The sequence below is a fragment of the Pezoporus occidentalis genome, unplaced genomic scaffold (assembly GCF_034315485.1).
Source record: "Pezoporus occidentalis ecotype Australia unplaced genomic scaffold, CSIRO_AGI_Poc_V1 ctg16, whole genome shotgun sequence".
Taxonomy (NCBI): Eukaryota; Metazoa; Chordata; class Aves; order Psittaciformes; family Psittacidae; genus Pezoporus; species Pezoporus occidentalis.
The window spans coordinates 7,615,579-7,637,695 of record NW_026913425.1 but is presented as its reverse complement, the minus strand read 5'-3'; the positions used below and the strand labels follow the sequence as shown (position 1 = coordinate 7,637,695).

Here is a 22,117-nt window from a genome sequence, read left to right as displayed (position 1 = left end):
TTGATTATTTTTAAATTTCAGGTTTGCACTAATATAGCCTGGAAGTAGAATTTAACAGTATTTTATGTGCACTTGGTATAACACACTTGTGTTATTAGTATTTCTGTTCTTCTGTAGAATCTAGAATCTTCCTCGTGTATGAAAGAGAGGTGTAGAAATTGTGGAAGACTAGCTCTCCAATATTTAATATCAATAAATTGATTATTGCTTTTCCTCATGTGATAATGAGCCACTAATCAGAATTCATTAATGCATGGTAAATTTCAATATCAGAAAAATGATCTCTGAGTTTAAAAATTAATTTAAAAAACATGAAAATCTGAAATTTTCAAAACTAGCTTTTCATTGCCACCAAACCAGCTAGATACGCAGTTAGCTAACTCAGCTGTAATAATAACAAAAAAAAATAATAGCTGCCACAAGACAAGCGATCTTCTCACTGAAATAAATCAGCGTCCTAATGCATGTAAAATACTTGCTTCAACTGGCATTCATTGGCTTCCTCACAATCTTGGTACACAGTCTGAGATTTTGGCAGATGCAGAATTGCCTTGATTTTTCAGATCACTATCAGAGTTGTATTGCTAGGACACAAATTTTGTGCGAATCAGCACAGGTTTCTGTTCACTGAGGTTCTGGCTAAAACCTGGCATTATTAAATTCCTTTTGAAAATGCAGTTTCTACCTCAGTTAAGATTCTGAGTGACAAAAGCACACGGAACTTTTACTTTCCCAAGTCACAGCTACACTCTAAAGGAGAGGATTAGTACTAACAGGGTTTTTTTGAGGTTTTATTTTTGCAGTATCTGAAGGTAGAAAAACAAATAAACATTGATAATTTTTTAAAGTTACGTAATAATAATAATAACAATACAGAATAGCAATTTCCATCTGTCCCCATGCTATTATTTCCAGTAAAAATTTTCATAATATAATCATCTCCAGTGCATGAGATATTGTAATGATCTGCTGCCCTCTAGCAAACTGTGAGGTATCTGCCATAGTCTGTGAGGGTCTGAAATGACTTACGCTTCTCTCCTTTGTACGACCATGCTGCTGCAGAGGTGTTGTTTCAGTCAGTTATTTTTATATTTGGAGTTCACTTGTGAGCAAAACACTCATTTAATTTCCAAAATGAAACTTCATCATGTGTCTACTCACATAGCCTCTGGTCTAAAGAACTTTAAAATAAAATCTGTCAACCTGTTATTAGAAATGGATACAAGCACTTGTCAGTGAAAGAAGCAGCGATGTTATTTACCTAATTGATAGCATACTAGTGTACAATGATCTTTGTTTTGGTTAGTAGTTTTATTACCATATTAACATATAGTTTATATTAGCAAGTTATAGCTGGAAATCATTAACTGTATCAGTCATTCAAGCTTCGATGCAAATTATTCACACTGATGTTATACCTCCTATGTTAACTATAAGCAAAAGTGTTAAAATTCCACTAGTGAGTGTGGAGAAGATACTTAATAGCTAGCATTTAACTTCATTTGAAGGAAGCTAAGTAATTCAGATATTTAATATAGAACCATAAAATTCTTAGGACTTGATGAAGCATACTGGTCTCTTCTATATGTTGTTCTGAGTTGATTTTTTATTAATTTATTTAGCATATTCACATATCAGTGGATTAGCTAATAACATTAGTCTTTCTCTGGTTAGAATGAGTCATAAGTATCATTGCTGTCACCTAAGGCTTAGTCTGTTTTGGAAAAGTTTTGCTGAAGTAATTATATACACTTACATCAATGATACAATTATATCAATGCAAGTACAACTGTGAAGGAGTTTTTTATTACTTACTGGACAGCAATACAAATCTCCTACTGTGCTGTTGCAAAGGATTCTTCACTTTATAGAATCTCCCAGCAGACACCTCAGGTTAGTGTGAAATAATTGCTTCTTTATTAGTTTGTGCCAGAAGAACCCAGATTCTGCTGTTATAAAAAGCAAGAGGTGTAGATACTTCCCCATATGTCTGAGTACAGTGCAGCTAAATAGGATACTCATCTATGTGTACATATGTAGAGGCTTTGAAAAAGTTGTTCTTTTTCTTAGACATATCTTGCTCTATCAAACGTAAAATTTAAGGTCCATTTCTGCTATTCATTAAACATTTTTCCCCAAGTTTCACTATGCCCATGCAAGTGAATAAATCTCCAGTATCTCAGCTTTAAGTACTGGCACATTCAAATGCGTTCATGTGAATATAGTGTTATGCTCCATTTATGCTTAGAAAATACTGCAAACTTTTCAGCTCTTGAGTTTCTTCATCCTTTCATAGCTACGTAACTTATTCAAGAACAGTATTTCTAGAATTTAGAGACTTGTGAAGACCCTTTCTTTGTAATCTTTTGTATTGAATTAAAATACCCACCTTTTCCTGGTAGGCAGTTTTTTTCTTGTACATACTGATTACTGTGATCTCTTGCAGGACAACAGTACTTGTACTGTCACTTGCTGATTCCACACAATGTATTTCTTTGAGTTTGCTCCAGTGAGCTCCAGTCTTAGAAATTTTGGTGTAGCAAGGAAAAATATTTCTATTTTATTCTGATTAACACACTGAGGTAGTTGGTTTATGCTATAAGGGGTTTAATGCTAGTTAAAAGACCTCTGATATAAATTCTGATGATCAAGAGAGTCAAAACTTGCTGTGTGCTTTTGTTTTCTCTCCAGCTGTTGGTGAGAAGCAACAACCTTTCTGACAAGATCATAGTTCTGTCTGGAAAAATTGAGGAGATCTCTCTGCCTGAGAATGTTGATGTGGTAGTTTCCGAACCGATGGGTTATATGTTGTTCAATGAACGGATGTTGGAAACTTACCTCCATTCCAAAAAATGGTTGAAGACGCGTGGTGAGTGTGTCACCAAGTTATCCACTGCATAGAGAAAGCTTCTGAAAAAAAAAGTAAAAAGAATACTTGAATCGGAAGTCCAGGATTGTCTGGTTTTATACCCTCAGTCTAGCTTTAACACCAATATCTACAAGGGCCAGGGGAATTAATAGAATGATGAAGGCACCATTGCTATTGTACTATGCTGTGACTTCTTGCTGTTTCACAGTGGAAAAAGCTTTGGAGCATGCTGCTATTGCAGTACTGAGTTCTGCTTGTGCTTTAATCTTAACCTGCTGTTATATACACTATGATAGCATTTCTGTTACGACATATCACAATAGATAAAACGACACTAGCCTCAACTGCCAGACAGTGGAATCAAGCTGAGAGTGGAACGGTCGAACAGAATTTTGGTGTTTTGGGGAAAGTTCAAGTTACTTTGACATCCTTTCATTGGGCTTCTCCCAGATGCCCTATTCTAATATTTGGATGTTACCTTTTGAACGACGTGAGAGATTCACAGTGTTCAGTGCTCTGTATTTCATTCCTCCAGTATTTGGAAGAGTTTTGAAGGTAATCTGTAAATTCCAGGGCCTCATGTGAATCTTCTTTGGGAGGCAAATCTGAGCATCCAATTGCTGAATGGTAAATCTACATGAACTGCTAAAAATGAAGTATCTCTTTAAATGACTTATTTAAGAAACCTTTCTCAAGCAAAATTACTGCAAAATGGAATTTTTGAAGCATGGGCTGAATCTGTACCTAAATGCAGGGAGCTAATGAATTTGCTCACAAACCACATTTGGGCTGTATTTTTCAAGTCAGCCACTGATCTTAAGTCTCCCATTTAGAGCTCAGTTTCAGAGAAGAGCTTCTGAAAACTTATCAGGAAGCAGCTCATTTTTAGTTTTAAATGAGTGACTGCTTTTAAAGATATGCGTCTAGCTTTCTGATTGCTTACTTATAGGGATGAATCACCTTATGTGGTAATTATTAAATTTTATGATTGTCTAAGTAAGTGAGCTGAAATTATGACATTTTGAGTCAGTTTCTAATATTTAATACCTGTTAGGTTTGGAAACTTTCTGTCGTAAATTCTCTGTGAACCTGTTAATATTCTCCCCACAATCAGTTAAAAAAAAAAACATGTCTATTTTGTGAGTGGGTGCTGTTCTTTATTTAAATTTTTGTGGACTCTTCCTACATGATGTACTTACAAATGGAATACTTCTTCCTTTTCCTTCTGCTTCTTTACCTATCCTCCCCTTCAGCTATGCATTGTACTCTATAACAGATTTTAAAAGGGTGAAGCAGTATGCTGAACTGTAGTTCAGATTGACCAGGCTTTATTTCCTGCTTCCATTGTCGCATGCACAATAGAATACAAAAGCTGTCATTTAAGCTGCTAGGCAGTCTTATGCACTGCCTACAGAAAATAATGGAAGGCAATTCCTCTAATGGTTTCCCAATCCATTAGAGTGTAGTAGGATTTCATTCCCTGCTCTGTTATCAATTTGCCACTGTATGAAAATAAAATTTGGTTTCTCAGCTTCAGCATCTTTGAGGAAAAAAAAAAAAAAGAAAAGAAAAAGGGTGTAATATACATTTTTGTGTCTGTAAAATTTTCAGTGTTTACTCTGAAGGGCTGTGAGTTTCTCAGATAAAAGTCTTAAGAGTAAAGTGCATATAACTACTTCATTCCCTAAATGGCAGTTCTTCCAAATTTGACCAAAACCATATCCTGCAGTTTAATTCAAGTCTGACCTTTGATGCAAACCTTTCACACAGATGTTATACTTACTAGGCTAGCTATAAGCAAAGAAGGTGCTAAAACTCCACTGGAGAGTGTTGAGAAAGTATTTAATAACTAGCATTTCACTTTTGAAGGAAGCTAAATAATTCAAATATTTGAAATAAGACCATAAAATTGCTAGGACTTTATCAAGTATTGTGGTTTCTTCTATACATTGTTCTAGATTAGGGTTTTTACCAACTGATTTAGCATACTCACATTTCAGTAACCCATATATTAGTAAAACTAAATGTTAAGGTATCTGAACTGTACAAAAATTGCTGCTTCTGAACTAGTGGTTTCCTGCTAGTGAAGACATCCTTGTAGGATGTTTGTGGGAGTACACAATTATGGAATATCCTGAGTTGGAATGGGCTCCCAAGGATCAGCAACTCCAACTCCTTACTTCACACAGAGCAACCTTAACATTAAACCATTTATTTAAAAGCATTGTCCAAACACTTCTTGGCTTACTACTTCATGTTGTCTTCTGTGTACTAGGAATGATGTTCCCAACATTCAGTGACATTCATCTGGCTCCTTTTTCTGATGAGCAGCTGTACATGGAACATTTCTCCAGAGCCAATTTTTGGTAATGAGTATTTGTTTTTTCATTTGTATCAAAGATTCAGTAGAGGTTAAAAAATAAATCAGTTATTTGATTAAGCATAAACTGTCATCATTGAAAGAGAATGCTTTTATGTTTTCTGTGTTCACTGTTGCTCTGGCCTAAAGTCATACTGTTTATTGTGCAAGCCTGAAGGATCTCGAGGAGGGCTACAGCTGACTTGGTCTCATTTTGAAAGATGAATGTGAATCAGATGCTAGTGTTTCCTTTGCTATACCGAAGTGTATTATGCTACAGGTGGTGATCATTGCCTGAAGTCCCAGGTGCATAAGCACAGGAAAAATTCCGTGGCAATCCTCTCAGAGAATAAGTATCAATTCCCAAGTCCTGAACAAATTCCAATTTGGTAGTTATATTCTGTCCACCAAATTTTTTCATGCAGCTTTAACTAGAAGTTTTACTCCTTTTGCTTTGGAGCATCCTACTGCTACTATCCACTGTTAAGCTGTTGCTGTGCTATATATAGGAGGAAAACAGTTGCAGCGATATTCTAATGAGGAGAAATTGAGATGATTCCATTTCAGCAAACGACGCATTTATTTGTAAATTTCTTCAGTTCTTCATGTGATACATATCAGTTAATTTATAGATCATTATTTAAAGGTTTTGTATAAAAGGTACTGTGGAACTCCTGGGTTAACTATTTTAAATCTTCTGGAAGATTGTAACTGCAGTCTTTAAACTGTTCTTTCAGCTTGTGATGTGGTATTAATATGAACATTAACTGGTGTTCAACAACCTATTTGTTGCTTTCTTAGATTAAAGACAGTTTTCTTCCATGCCCAAGTGTCCTGGTCAGCAGGTTATGATATAACTGCTTATACTTAGAAGATTTCTTCCGGCTGTCTCTGAAGTAGAGCTATGACAAAATCTTACTATTGCTATAGTGATTAAAGGAGTGAGAGAAATTTGAGTAATTTACATGCTGAATCCTTTGCTGGCAATGTTAATTTACACAGCCAGTTTGTGGTTGTTTGTCTCATTGTGTGGTTGAGCCAGCTATGAAATGTTTGCATTGTATGTTTGCAATCATAAAAAAAAAAAAAAAAAGAAAGCAACAATACTTCTGCGTGTTAAGAAAATAAAAAAAAAAAGGTAGAATTAAATTCTGATAAGTTTTTGTATCTCAACTGTCATTCTGGTCTTCCCCAAGATCCTGTTATTTTTGCTTAGATACATGACATGTCTCCTGGGCAGAGGGCTATAGTATCAGTCCTCCAATCAGTCCATGTAGTCATAGTTTTGTATGGATGCATGGCCAGGTCATTGATAGTACAAAATTAAATATCCTTGAGGTTACTAAGTGCTTTAAAGTCCAACAAATTAGTGCTTCTAATGTCTTCAACCAAATATGGGATCACAATGTTCTGAGTGAGAGTGCAAGTAGTTCTGCATTTGCATCACTATAGGGCATTCACATTCTTAATACTAAATGGTCTGAATACCCTAACAGATCCAGAGCTATGAAAGTCCTGTTTCAGACAAACCACTTCCTCAGGGTTTTCTTGGGGTTTGCAGTAAACTGTCAGGAACTAATTGGTGACAGCCTGTGATGTCCTCAGCTTCAAATTCCAGGCCTCAAGAAATACCTTTTATTCATTATCCAGCTTTGTTACTTGGAACAGAGGATGTGTTTTGTGTGAAATAAATCCTTACCTATATATCTAAATCCGTATCATGTGTCTTAGAGATTAGATATGGTTTTGAATCCGGTTGGATGATGGTACTTGAGCAAAGGACTGAAAGAACTAACTAGATTTCCAATTTGAACTTTTACCTGGTAAAGGCACCATGCCTTTAACAACCTTCAAAATTCAAAAAATCATTCTGTGTGTTCTAACATTAGATGCAGCAGTTAGTGTAGCCTGGTTACTATATAACCGAAAGGCTACTTGTTTCCCATACACTTCGAATTATTGCCTTGTATCTATACAGTAATAGTAGTTGTGAGACTGTGTAAGTATGTTTTTTTTTCTCTTGATGCCTATAGATTGGCTTACTGTTGAGCTTCAGAGCTGCTTATTAATCTGTATTTAACAGTTATCATTCCCAGAAGTGTGGTAACGTATAGTCTACCATAGAAAAGCAGACTGCTCTCTTTTTTGGTGGAACTCTTCAAAGATAGAAAGATACAAAGCATAAATACATGTAGCAAGTTGTTAAAAATAGTGTGCATTTTGCTTGTGTTTCTCTTCAGTGATAAATAAACAACTCAATTATACAGTACAGCGAACATATGGAAAAGGGTAAAAGATCACTTGCAAATATTGGTGTGATCTGATCTCCTCTGTTGTGCTTATTTGAGTTCTTTCCTTAAAGATACCTTTAAGGCATACAGTCATTTGGGCATCTTCCCTTTATGCAATTAGCACAGAACTAGTAATGCAGAATTTACCAGCATTAAAGAGATATTGCCAGATTGGTTTAGACTAACTCATCCACTTTTTCTAAAATTATGATAGTTTAGGAGTTGTATGATACTCTAACAATGAGGACAAGCGTTTAAAGTTTTCCTTTTTAAATGCTTCTGAAGACATAGAATTCTTGACTGTGGTTTTGTATCTATATGACATTTCCATCACAATGAATTGAGTTTCCTTATGTTTCCTCTTTCCATCTCCTTTTGTTTATGTTGTCTGGAAATAAAGATACCTATTAGGCTTTTCAATTAGTTGATAAGAGGGTTATACACTGGAGGAAGATTATTGAAAGCATGTATATTTTCATTTCAAATTTCATACTGGAAATAGTCTGAATATACATTAAATTCACATTTTCATAAATTAATAAGATAAAAATACTATTTTTTTCCCCACTCTGTTAGTATAGGATTTATTTTCCTCAATAAAAAGGAACAGACCTGTAATGTGGGTGTCCTTATCATTATTTTGATTTATACAAGGTTCTGCAATAGCTCAAGATTACAGAAGTAGCTTAAATGCCTTAGCCCTGATCCCTATTCTCTGCTTGCTGTGTGGATTCTTTCAGAAGCATACTGTGAAACGTCTCCGTATATCCATTTGATTGCGATCATGTCACCTCAGTGCTGTATAGGATGTCTGTATGGAAGGTAAGCTAAGGAGGGCTGCGATTTGGCCTCTTGGCAGACAGGAAAAAGGAAAAGAGGATTCACCAAACTTCACCTGCCATTTGCAGTTACTCTGCTGGCTCTGGTTGGAACCCAGAGAAAACATTTTTCCCTAAACATTGCATGTGTTACTGTTTCTAGGTACCAAGAATGCTTTTATGGGGTCAATCTGTCTAGTCTGCGCACTGCAGCTGTGGATGAATATTTCCGACAACCTATTGTGGTAGGTTTGTATGTCCGGGGGTTATTTTTTTGTGGTTTGGCTTCTCCCTATCTTGTCCCCTCCACTAAATCCTACAGATACAATAGCCTCCTTGTTTGACAGAGCTCTGTGGCTCTGAGTTGAGTTGAGAGCCAGGAGCATGCAAGTGTGAACAGAGGTGCTGTGAAAGGTTAAATACTGTATGTAATATTCCTGGTTTTGCTGTAGTAACAAATATCTAGAGTTTTGCACATATTGGAAAGCTACAGCATGTGAACAGTTCTCTTCCTAACATGCAACTAACTTTCCTCAGTCTTCCCAGTCTCTTAAGCAAGTGACTTGACCTTGATTTTTCCCTTCCCATCTCTGATCCACAAATTAAAGGAAAAGAGAATGCAGCCAAGCAAACAGGTTTCAGTATTATGAAACAACCCTTTTTTTAGATATGTAAATATCCATACTTTATTGGGTATTTACATATTTAATATGCAAATATTTAATGTTTAATATTAAGTATTGAATTAAATATGTAAATATTAACTGCTTAATGTTTACGTATTAAAAATGCAAATCTCTACATATTTAATGGTGCTAGATTAAATCTCTATGGATCTGGCACCTGCCCTTCTTTTTAGTAAAAGTCTAGGTGGTAGCTAAGTAGAAAGAATGAGGAACAAACCCTTCTCACCTCTCTTGGGAAAAACCTTTAAAACCCACCCCTGCCCCAGTCTAATGCTTCAGTGTAGGGTGCAATGAAAACGTTCACTCTCAGAAATTGAACTACAACATACCTAGCTAGCATATCTAGGCTAGGATTAGGCTAACTAGTTTAAGTAGTGATAGAAGTGTAGCTGCTACCACATGAATACCCTAAAACCTGTCCAGAAATCTGGAAAGACTGTTAGACTACTGATGTGACCTTTTGCATTTGACTGCTTCTGCTACTCAAAATGGATAAGAGAAAACTGACTTGTCTTCACAAATTCAAGCTGTATCTTTGACTATAGCATGGTCATTCTCAGTGCTGGCTCTCTGACTGTCAGTCAAACTAAGACAAGAATGAAGTAATATGTAGGCCTGTGGCACATAATTGCACCCTGTATGAAGTACATATTTGGCTTTTATTTCTCAGCTGATATTCTTCCTACCCTGAATACCAGAAATGCAGTGCCCAATAAAAGCCACATTTTTTAAAAAATCACATATCTCCTGGCTTACTCTGTAGGTAGGTTTTAGTTCTTAGATGGGTTCACTGGGGGAGATGTGATAGAAGCCTTTCTGTTAAGTATGCTTTACTTAGGAAAGAGCTTGTGAAGAGTGATAGATTAGGATTAGTACATGTAATCAAAGAAAGAAAAATCAAGGGAAAAGTTTTCGTTTGCTGAGTGACTCCTAACCTTATTCTAGAGGACAATCTGTATTAAGCAAATTTGCTTCCTACTCTTAATAATTTAATTTTCAAGTATTTCCATGCTTAGTTCAGCTAAGTTCTTAGTTCAGTTTACTCAACTGTGCTGTGCAGAAAGCATATTAAAATGTTTGTAACTTAAAAAAATAGTATAATAAACCCACCTATTTTTTAACAAGTGATCAATTTCTGAAAGAATTTTATTGTTTCTAGGTTGAATAAAAGAGTCTTTGGTAAGTATGTGAGCTATCAGATACATTAAATCCTGACAATGTTGCAAAATCTAACAGTGTTCTAGGGGAATGCTAAAAAATGGAAACATTTCAAATGAATTCATTGTGGTGAAGGTTGATTTTTATTTTCTCCCCCCACAAATCCCTACCTCCCCCTACCCAACCCCCCACCCCCCCCCCCCCCCCCCTTCTTTTTTTTTTAAACAGAAGACAAGTTTATATGTTGACAAGACAGAATGGTAACATTTGCAACTTTGTTGTTTTTTTTTAACCCACATAGGATACTTTTGACACCAGAATTCTGATGGCCCAGACAGTGAAGTACACTGTTAACTTCCTGGAAGCTGCTGAGGAAGATTTACACAGGTCAGCAGATGCCAGAAATTCACTGTCAATCTTTGTGTTTGTAACTGGCTGTTGGTCATTGGTACTCAGAGGAGGCTCTGACAGTGGACATGGTGGAGTGAAGGTGGCATGCCAGAATGATAAGTACACCACTTGTGTTGGACCAGCTCATTCATTTGCATGATTTTGTCTAGGATTAGCAGAGAAGCCTGTTGGTGAGCCTGTAAAACACCAGGACTTGGTTCACAAAATTTTCCTTCTGAAAGGGATAAAATGGGCTCTGGAGAAGAGTGTTTACATCTCAGCATGTTACGTTGGGGCACATTTAAACATAGTTATAAGGCAATTTTTGTCTTTCTGTGTAGGCATCCTAAAAGAGCTTGTCAGATGGTGTCATCATAAACTGCCTTGCTGAACTCTTGTGTATTTTTTTTTTTTTAAAAAAAAGGCCAACATTTTCCAATCTAACAGGAATCAACTCTACCTCTTCACTTCCCTCCAGAGCTCCTTCAAATCCTTAGTCGGCAAATCCTATGTGTAAAGAAGCCTGAACTCCTTGTGTCCCAGAATGACAGCAGAGAAGCCTCCCTCTCAGTACATCTGTGAAATAAAACATCCCATATGGGAAAATTTGAGGGAGTACTTCAAGTCCTTGCAAGACACTGTCATAAGGGGGAAATATCACAGGCAATCTTTGAAATTCTGAACCCTTGTTTCCAACATGACTTAGAATTAATTGTATAAACGACACAGTCTAGCGAGAGAAGAATTGCTCTAATATGATGGAAACAACTGAAGAATTGCTTTCCAGTTTCATCTGCCTAGTGCTGACTTCCTTCAGCAGGTCTCAGAATTAACATGTTGTTACCTGAACGTTAATTTTATTATATATTTCAACAGGATTGGATGAGATTTGGGTTCAACTACATAGCCAGTAATAGTTCTTTTGGAAGGGAAAATATGCCAGCTCTTGCTCAAGCAGCTTAATTTTTCCTTCTTGTTCCAGTAGTAGCCAGGTCTGTCAAATTTCTAATGGAACATTTTCCTTTCAAATTAGTATTTAAACTAAATCTAAGTCCTTCACTGGGAATGGGAAATTTTCCACTGGAAGGACTGAACAGCTATATTTGTAGCAGACTGAACTGCTGCCATAAATGATGCATTAACACTTGTGTAGTAGCATATTTGATTCTACTATTGAATAAGGCACACAAAAAATTAACACCTGAGTCAGTGTTAATTAATTCAGTGTCGGTTAATTCTATTGATACAGAGAAAAAGAACACATCCTTTTAAATTCACAGAAAATTGAGACATAAACTGATGAATGAGAATAGAAATACATAAATTAGTACAAGGTAAGTTTCTGGTAGAATTTCCAGTACTTTTTGGAAATTACTTTGGCACCATATTGTTTTTTCTCCTGCAGAGTGGAAATCCCTTTTGTTTTCCAAATGACGCACTCTGGATTAATCCACGGCCTGGCATTCTGGTTTGATGTGGCATTTGTAGGATCATTGTAAGTACTTTTCCCTTCTTCCTATGAAATACTAACTACGGGGGGGGGGATATCATGTCTTTCATACAAAATGTTCCAGAATTAGACCTTCATCTAGTTATACTCTTGTTTGTAATTCCTTCATATTGAGAAATGTAATAACCTAGTGCTAACAGTATGACAAGATATGCTTCCCATGTTGATTAGGGTACACATAATCTGTGGTAGACCACATCCAGGAATTTTTGAGGGTTAAATATACTATTCCACACAGTACTGATTCTTTCCAATATTATATACTTTTTTGTTTTACATTTCAAGTATAGCAGCAACATTTGAACATAAGATGGATTTTCTCAATTGGGCTGGTCTTGTCTGCGGGCAAAAAGGAGAGCAGGTTGTATGTTCCAAGCAACAAAATAGAAGCAGAGAAAATTTCACCAGGCTTGGATGGGTGATTTTTGCACTGCAGCACCAGGCATTTATTTCAAAATGGGGACATTCATCTGGTGTAGTGAATGGGTGATAATTAGATAAAACTTCTTCAGGCATTCAATACATAGATCTCAGCTATCTGTATTTAGCTCTTAGATAAGATTTGTTGATTTCACAATTAAATTGGTCTAGTTTTAGATGAGGTGATTTTTTTCAGTATATTGTAAAATGCACTTCTATTTATTTGTGTTGATAAATGCCTTTTATTAATCTTTGAAATGAGGATTGTCAAGAATTCAGAATCATATATCCATTAAAAGAAAATGGATATATCTGCATTTCTGTTAACTTTAACAGCTGTTAGTAAAATTTTTAATCTTAAAAAAAGGAACCAAAAGCTCCACATCAGTTATAACAGTAGACAAAATTGCAGACTTGTAGGAACTGACTGAAATCCTCCACGGAGAAGGCTTCCATTTTGGAATAGGCAACTGCTTAATCAGCAGCTCTTTAGTGTTCCTACAGCTGTGGAAGTTCTTTGTCTTAGTTCTTGAAATCTCAGTGGATTGATCTCATGGCATTACCCGTGTTATCCCTTTCTCTGCACCTATGCCCTCATTCAATATATTATTGAAATATATTTTGCAAGTGAATACTAGGTATAGGACCTTCTTGGAGAGTGTTGTTTAAGGATGAAACTTCCACTGTGAAGAATCACATTGCTACATTCAGGACAAATCTTAATTTCCTGTAATTTGTTGAAATTGTCTGTTGTAGTAAGAGGGGAGAGAAATTAATATTCTCTATATTGGTAGTGCGGAAAGAAAAGAAAACAGGAGTATGAAGTACCTTTTTTTTGAATCTCCATAACTGGCTTAGGCATGCAAATCTGGTGGTGACAGGCACAGTATAGATAAAGGAAGAAAATGAGGCATAACATATTGATTTCCCAACATAGGGTAGGGTCACTTTGCCACTTTACTTGAAGGCTGTTTCAAGTTTATTATAAGCAGTTGAGGCCTCACATATATAAAGGTCTTACAACTTAAAGTTGTTTCCAAAAGGAGAAGACAGGAGAGAAAATCTAGACAGTTTTTCTTGTTTGTTTCAGGGTAACTGTTTGGTTGTCCACTGCACCAACAGAACCTCTCACTCACTGGTATCAAGTACGTTGCCTTCTTCAGACACCCCTCTTTGTTAAAGAGGGGGAATCTCTCTCAGGGAAAGTCTTACTTGTTGCCAATAAGCGGTAAGTGTACAAGCTTCACAAGCAGATTTTGTAGTGTGGCTGTTCTTCTTAGAGGTACCAAAATATACCAGTTAATTTTGTGTGTGCTTGTACTCACATTTGCTATTTCTGGTACCATAACCAATTTACATGGTATCACTAATAGGTGATAGGTATCACCTAGGTGCTCTTTACCCTGTGAGACTCTGCTCACCAAAAGGTCTCAATTTTCCACAAGAGTTACCTGTGAGGTACTTTCTCACATACCTTCTCCTTAACCATGTGTCATGTCCTGCCTTCCCTCACAATCACACTTGCAGATTTGGTCAGCTTTCTACTCTGCTATCTTTCACACACAACAGTTTTCCCAGGTCACGTCCAGATGTCTTCTGTACCTTGACCTGGTAGTGGCCAGACATTTACCATGGCCTTGGTCTGGTCATGTCTTGCTAACTAGCCTGGTGGTTTGCCTGAAGCCCCAGGGTTCCTTGTCTCTCAGCAAGACAAGGAGACAGGGAGAAGTGGGGCTGATCCCAAATCCATTACATTTTTAATACTTAAAAAAAAAAACAACCCATTTTTATCCTTATGGATGAGCTGTCATGTTTAAGAATAGTGCTTTCCATATGTTGTCCTTTCACTGAGGCTAATGAAGATGGCTGCTTTTGGAAGGGTGTATTTTCTCCTCAGACATCTCTGATGAACCTCCTGTTAGTCAAAAGTTTGGTAACTCCACTCCTAATTTTTGTTTAAAAATTAATTCTTAAATGATTGGGTCACAGAAGTTGCAGCCTGGTTTGCTTATGGGTATGTGTAGTTTTAACAGAAAACAAAGCCTCCTCTGTGTAGGAAGGGGATTTTTTTGGGGGGGTGGGGAAACATGCTCACCAGTCAGATGATTCCAGTGACACCAAAGCTGTCAGTAATACTTTCAGGGCTCTTTATCACACCAGCAAAGGATGCTTGATTTTGGCACTTGTCAGACTTCCAGACCTTCTCCTCGGAAACTCCTCTAAATAATACAGATCTTGATATGTCTTTTTCACGCATAAAATGTATTCATATTTTAATATATAAAAAAACACTGTATGCTACTAAGTGATCCCATAGCTACTGCTTAAGTATGTCAATACATAATGCACATTATGATATACCTATGTCAACACATGATACATAATACTTATTATGTAAGTGGAGAATGGCTCGGAACAACAACCTAGTGACCTTCCTAGACTGAGAATAAGTACTTTAACCATGTGTTAGCACTGAACTAACAGGTCTTGCCACAAAACTAATCTGCTTTCAGGATCTACATAACAACTCTGTGTAACTCCACAGTTGGTGTTCCATGCTGGAGGACCAGCTTTGGTCACCTTCAGTGTACTGGTATGCTCTCAGGTGCTTAGTTGGTTCTCTTTACTTTTCTGTGTAAACTCAGTTTCTTGCAAAAAGTTGGGTGAAAATATCCTTCCTGGTGAAATCCAGGATTATGAATAGTGAACCTCATGCCATTTGGCCAGTTAGATATTTTTTATCGTGAAAAACTCTGTTTGTACTAGCTAATGTGGAAATTTATAGTGTTTCTGTCAGAAAAGGAGAAAATTGAATACTATCAGTGAAAAATTATGTTGCCCAGATGCAAACTTTTAAAATCATTTAAGCATCTTGCAAATTTTACTTCTTTTGAGATGGTTAAATAATCATACAATTGCACTGATTCCACTGTAAATAAATTTTCTTTGCTTCTTATACTAGGTGATTATTATTCAAACAGTAACTACACTGCTATTTTTCACATGTTACAGTTGTTTTAATTCCATTACCTCTTTTTTATACTTCTCTTTCTATGCAGACAAAGTTATGATATTCACATTGTGGCTATGGTGGACGAGACAGGAATTAAATCTTCTAACATTCTTGATTTAAAAAATCCAGTTTTTAGGTAAGAAATGCTTCTGACTAAAGAATGCCCTTGTAGAGCAGTAACATCTTGTATGACAGGAAGCAAAGCACACCTACTGGGGAAGAACAAGTTTCTGACCTCTTACAGTTTATGTTGTTTCTACAGGTATGAGGGCATCCTTGCTGTGTATTGTCAGTACTTACTTATGTAAGCCAAAATTCTATTTAGGCTAGGTGCAAAACAGCAAAATAAAAAAAGCTTTATTTAAGAACTGTAATGAGTCAGTGCTTTGTCAAAATAGTAGACATACACTTACGTGAATGAATGTATACTGAAAATATTTTGCTGTTTCCTGTTGTGTGATGCGCATCATTATAATTCGAGGAACCAGTAATATGCCAAGATTTATTCTGCTAAGTACGTAAATATTGGCATTACTATTTCACATGAAGAACCTGTCCTTTCTGTATTAAACATGAGAGGAGGTAAAAAAAATCTACATGCTGCAATCCTTTCTAACAGGATGCCGCCATTAGGCATTGCTACAGCACCTTATTTTGGAGAAAAGTAGTCAATTACAGACCAAAACAAGAAGGAGGAAGGAGCCATCAATTCTTCCAAAAGAAAAGAAGAATAAAAGAAATCCCCACAAATCCAAAACATTTTTGAGAAAAATGGGCTGTGTTTTTTTCTTATGCTGAATTTGGGCCTAAAAATAGCTAAACTCAGCTGGTGGAATTAATTTTTCCAGAGGGTACTCATGGAAAATACTTCCCTCATTCATTACGTGTTTCCCATTTCCTACTTTTTTGACTCAGACCTATATGAAAATTTCACAGTAATCCTATAAAAAAGAATCCATTGTTTCTGATGAAAGTTAGTTAATTTTCATCTGTACATCAAATCTGCAGCGCATCAGTCATTTTGCCTTTAGAGTGGGGCCCTTTTGATTAAGTTCATAAAAATGCCTTTTAATAGAAACTGCTTATGGAAAACTTGCAATAACTATAAATAAAATCATGCACTGGAAAAGATTAATTTCTTCAGATTTGACGTGTGACATGGACAGAGTCTAGCTTGCTTATGTTCATGGTTTGGCTAATACTTGTTTCAAATATAAATGCTTCTTGTGAGGACGGTTAACAGTTAGTTTACTCTTCTAAAATCTCCACACTTACTCTCAACACCCATCGCATGAGCATGATTTTTCAAAGATGATAAAAGTCTACTCATTTATAAGCAAAAGAAGCTTTTGTTAAGTGTTTTTAACTTCTATAAATGTAGAAATCACCTTCAGAATCCTATTACTCATTTGTAAGAAAGCAGGTGGGGGAAATGGTCAAATTGTGTATTACATATAAAAGTACTCTAAGTTATATGAAGGATTATTGTATTTTGAAAATTGAATAAATCCAGTAACAGAACAAAGCACTGATTTCTTAACTTTATTCCAATGAGACTTATCTAACATACATTGGCTGAGTGTTCTATTTATAATACTTTCAATTTCATTAAAGTCCTTATTAAATATCAAAAGCTGTCAATAGTTTTTCTCCAGAGTAAAATAAAAGCTATATTAGAATCTATTAAGTTCGCTTAGTTCAGCTAGTGCTGTAAGCTATCAAAGAACTGTATATTTTAACTGTTTTATTCTTTCATCTATTTTTAGGTTTGCCTAGAATATATACATATCTCATATATGTAAGATACAGCATCTGAAAACAGAAGTGAGATTCTCGCCAAGCTGATTAACCAATGAGACCGAAGTCAGTTCAGGTCTTAGGAGGCCTACTGGTACTTCTGTAAAACCAATTTGTAGCTGTACCCATATGTAACTGTGTATGTGAGTCACATGAGAAGGGGATATGTGGTTCCATCCTTGCTTTTTTTTTTTTTTTTAAAAGGCTAAATTGGAATTTAGCCTGTGTTCACATGTAGAAGTGAATTGCAGCAGACTCAGCTTCAGAAAGTTCATTTGGTATAGAACAAGAACTGTATCTCTGTGTTTGCTTATATTTCTGTTTAACAGTAAGATCACAGTGGTTCACTGCTGTTTGCTTTGCCTAATTTTTTTTTAATAGTATTCTTAATTATTGAACAAAGCCTACCTCGTGTTTGTATATGTAACACATCAAAAGATCTTTGAGCAGTATGTAGGGCCCGTGCTTTAAACACTCAGCACTTAAGTCCAGATTTCAATGTCTGGTGTAATCCTCTAGCTCACCAGGGCAGTCTGTTAAGTACTTCAATTTCCCCTCAATGGACTCATTAATTTGGTTCATTTTGAGAGGTAAGCCTAAAGTCATCTTACATGTGCTTTGTAACTGTTCTGAAATTTCTCTATGCCTATAGAAATGTAACAGGACATATCTGTGAATTACTCCTAGCATAGTGAGATATAGAACTGTATGATAGGATATGTGTGACTTTCACTTTTTCTGTAGCTCTGTGAGAAGTTATAGGAAAACGTAGTTTTGGCTTGTGTACCTAACAAATGATGAAGACTGTAGAGTAACAGTAGATTTTAATGTGATCTCCCTCCAGACAATATTATCCATAAAAAGCACATACTGACTTTTATAGAATATGTTTCTATTATTCAAAGTATATGCCTTAGGTTGAATTAATGAGCTGGAGTAGAATCAGAAATTTATACATCATTTTACTACCAAAAACATACCTACAGTGATACCTCTAGCAAGATACAACCAGCCTTCAGCCTTCCACGCACTGTTGGAAGCTTCGTTTGAATGAAAAGCCTCAGGAAAACTGACCCTTCTCCCAGAAACTTACATGCCGCATTAGGTCAAAAGACCAGCAAAGGACATCAGCTGGGAGTAATTAAGAAACAGCTGTAGTTTCAGAGGTAATGCTCCAAGCCAACAGCCATTTGCAGCTATTTAAATGTAGTTTATGAGATTATGGAAAGTAGTCCCTAAAACTGTGAAACTTGTAAAAGTAACCTGAACTTCATGGCCTCAGCCATGAAGCCACTGAAGTTAGTGCCAGAAAATTGTTGCCTTGTTATTTCCAGTAGCATTTAATACAGCAGGTGAGAGACTTCTAGTATAAAAATGTAGTTTGCATAATAAAATACTGTTTTGTTACACAAATATAAATATATATTAAAAAATAGTATTTAATGTGGGTTGCTGTCTCAGAATTATAACAGAACTTATCATTCCAACCGGCACAATCAGTGCAACAAGATTTCTGATGCCATGTCTGATGGTTGAGTATGTATCCTATTTAGTCTGTTCATGGTTTTATGCTTATATGGAAGAAAGAAACAAATCCAGGAATGTCCAAATCTAAACACCAGGCATCGGTAGTTCATGGTTTTCTAGAGTTTGGCGGATTTTCTGCAGCAATTATGAAAGGAGTGTATGGAATTTGAATCTGAATTCAGCTTACAGATTTGTAATGTCTCCTGCTGACCTACACGTCTGTCTGGATCTCACATTTCAGTCTCAAATCACTTCTAAAAGTGGTTTGAGACTAAAATGTGTCCATGCAACAAAGACTTTTTAGGGAAAACAGGGAAAAACCTTACATTGCACATTTCATGTGGCAACTTCAGGTTTTTTTTTTAAGGAAAAGAGTAAATAAAGGGGAGGAAAAACAAAAGCAGCAGACAGCAGGGTCAGGTTTTGTATCTTTATTTAATTCCAGAGCAAAAGGTGTATGTATCTAATAACTGCACCTTCAATACGTATAGAAAAGATCTATTCCCTACTCACTAACAAGAACAAAGAATTTTTCAAAGTGATTGCTACTTTGAAGTGATTTGAATGATCCAGTACTGGTATTTATATTTCTCTTTACATCAGGACTTCACTTGATGCCAGATTGCACGCTAAAACTGAAGATTGACATTGGGTACTGTAACATTTGCCGTTTGAAGTAAGGTTCTGTGACTGTCTCAATTTCCTTATTGCTTAACACGTTCTTTTGTCCTGCTTTGAAGTGTTGGTGATTTTGAAGTGTACAGGAGTCTAGTTTCAAGGACTACAGTGTACTTTTTTCACCATATAGAACTTTCTGGATATAAACGTGAGAATGTGTATGTGAAGTATTTTTGAAACCACATGTTAATGAAAATACTTTATTGCAACAAATGCTGGTGGTTTAGTTTTTTATAGACAACATTAACGAGTGCTAGAGAATGTAGGGAAACTAAAGAACTGTGGGGATGCTGAGCAAAGAGTGATAATGTATTTTTACAGTATAAGACTCTTGAACAGATTTGACCACATTATGAAATACATCATTTCCTCATTTATAATTGAAGAGGCTGTATTAATCCTGTCAAAAATGACATACTGTCTTGCATTCCATAGACTCAAAAAGCACAACAGGCTTTGGCCTTGTAGACGGAATGTGGAAAAACAGAACCTAAAAAAAAGAGTTGAAAAAAATAAGACTGAGAAAAATAAGATCAATGAACCTCTAACCAGAAAGACTACCCCTTAAGTTTGCTAAAACCTGACAAAACCTAAACAATCATCAAAAGATGTTTCTCATGAGAAAACCGTGATTAAGTGCCCTTTTGGTGAACTTTTGTCATTATAATCTCATTTTAATACTAAAAATCACACCTACAGGTCAAAAGACTCCTGTGTATTTAGGTGCTTACGCGATCCTCATGCAAACTAGGTGACCTGTCGGTAAAAGGTGGGAGGGTTATAGGGAGTTGCTAATTTGAATTAAATCATATAAACATGCAGAATACAGGGTGCGGAGAAATGAGGGAAGACTCCACCGTAACTGATGGGACTGGTCAATGGGCTGAACCTGTATTCTTCCCCCACAGGGATACCTATTGGATAAGAGCTGTACTCTGTGCGCACTTATTGATTTTTATCTGGCTTTACATATTATTTTCATGCTTGTTCCCGCAGTTAGTGTATTGTCACTGCAATCTGCAAAGCTTAAACTATCACCAAAGTATAGAATAAAAGTTCTCAGTTAAGATCTATTTTGTGTGAGTTCTAGAGACCCAAATGGACTAAAAATTGGCTCAAAAACTTACTTCAATTTTTTTTTAAACTTGGTGGGTGAATCAGCTGCTATGTACTTGAACGGGATTGTTGAATTCAGGCTCTGGTACAGTGTGCTGTCTGGTGGGGCACCTGCAGAGATCAGGCCCAAGGCTCTCATCTGTTCTGGGTGATAACAAACTCGTCAAACTTACATGTGAAGGGGTGAAATCTTCCTCCTTATGGCTGAAGGGCATAAACCCCTTACTGGGATAAAGACCCCCTTAACGTAAGTAAGACAGTTTTAAAAGAATCTGAATGTAAATCTGGATTTTGAGATGAAGGTTTCACTAGAGAGAGAGACTGGTAATACTCAATTTCAGCTTTACATACTTTGTTTACAGATTACAAATTCACTCTTCTGAATTTTTAATCTTTTGGTTTATTTAATCATTTTTATCTCCATGGAATCAAAACAGCATCCAAAAAGAGATAAAACCAACATCAAAATTAGACATTAAAACATCTGCGCAGAAACATGATTTATGTACACGCATGGGAATATCCTGGAGACTTGATTAGGTCATGAACTATCTTCTACAACTGGAACCTGTTTTAAGGTATCTGAAGATCTTTAAGGAACCCTTACTTATTTTTTTTTTAGGAAAGGGATGTGCTTGGCCCTCTAAACTGCTTGACTTGAAAAGCCTGGCTGGCATTCAAGAATTTCACTGGTTTATTCTCTGGCAGGTGTTTGTATTACAGCAAGCAAGCTGAACACAGCAATGTATTTTCTAATGTCTTAACTGACTGTGGTCTTAATTCTTGGAAAGCAACCACCAAAAAAATGGAAAATGTAATCAGTGTAGAGACTAGACTTTATCTCAAACATTTATGGAGCTTGTTCCAAACACTGAAGCAGAACATTTGAGCTGTGGTCGCATGCAACCTTGTATTTTTATGCTCCTTAAGGCGATTTTCAAAATAGACTCTCTTCCCCTGCCTCCCTTTAAACCACTCAATTTTGTCAGCCACGATGGGGACATTTCAAAGAGTGGAAAAACTAAAAACCATAATCCTGCCCGTGTCTGTTCCATTTTTCAAGTCTCTGCCAAGTGGTTCCCCAGAGATAAAAGAACAGTACTGCCACCAGCTCACTTACTAAAAAGCTCTATTCCACCATGTAATTTCTATCCACATCACATTCTTACTGAAATACACGACGGGTAGTCTTAGAGAAGTACTGACCACGCTCGGGTTTCCTGTCACCGCCGCTGTAAATCACACAACAGTAATAATTACATTTATGAATACGGCTCCCCTTTCCATTAGGAAGAAACGGGTTTACTGAACACCCGAATACGAGAAAAACGCTTGGCAGAGGTTCCACGCGGCTAAATCACACTTGCATCGTTTCCTGTAACAGCTCCACCCGGAGTTCTCCGAACTCAGCACACTGTGCTCGAGAAGATGGCGGTAGGCCCGCTGCTCCAGCTGGATGGGGAGCACATGTGGGGGAACGAAACG

General features: G+C 36.4%; 1 protein-coding gene and 1 long non-coding RNA gene across 5 annotated transcripts in view; one reads left to right on the top strand and one right to left on the bottom strand.

The window, feature by feature from the left end:
* LOC134160466 (histone-arginine methyltransferase CARM1-like) overlaps nt 1–17,506 on the top strand; it is a 57,504-nt gene extending 39,998 nt beyond the window's left edge. For 3 of the 4 annotated variants that reach the window (XM_062612497.1, XM_062612496.1, XM_062612494.1), the window contains 8 exons: nt 2,692–2,869; nt 5,145–5,235; nt 8,501–8,582; nt 10,483–10,568; nt 11,977–12,066; nt 13,592–13,729; nt 15,561–15,650; nt 17,281–17,506. In XM_062612497.1, the coding sequence (XP_062468481.1) occupies nt 2,692–2,869; nt 5,145–5,235; nt 8,501–8,582; nt 10,483–10,568; nt 11,977–12,066; nt 13,592–13,729; nt 15,561–15,650; nt 17,281–17,290 (765 nt within the window). In that variant the 3' untranslated portion in view covers nt 17,291–17,506. Of the gene's footprint in view, nt 1–2,691; nt 2,870–5,144; nt 5,236–8,500; nt 8,583–10,482; nt 10,569–11,976; nt 12,067–13,591; nt 13,730–15,560; nt 15,737–17,280 lie in introns of those variants that run through there. The other variant, XM_062612495.1, reaches the window with a different exon arrangement.
* Nucleotides 17,507–17,517: 11 nt separating this feature from the next.
* LOC134160465 (uncharacterized) lies at nt 17,518–22,029 on the bottom strand. The gene is made up of 2 exons (XR_009963554.1): nt 20,644–22,029; nt 17,518–20,006 (listed from the first exon to the last, which is right to left on the bottom strand). It is a non-coding gene; the product is annotated as an uncharacterized LOC134160465 (long non-coding RNA).
* Nucleotides 22,030–22,117: the final 88 nt, after the last annotated feature.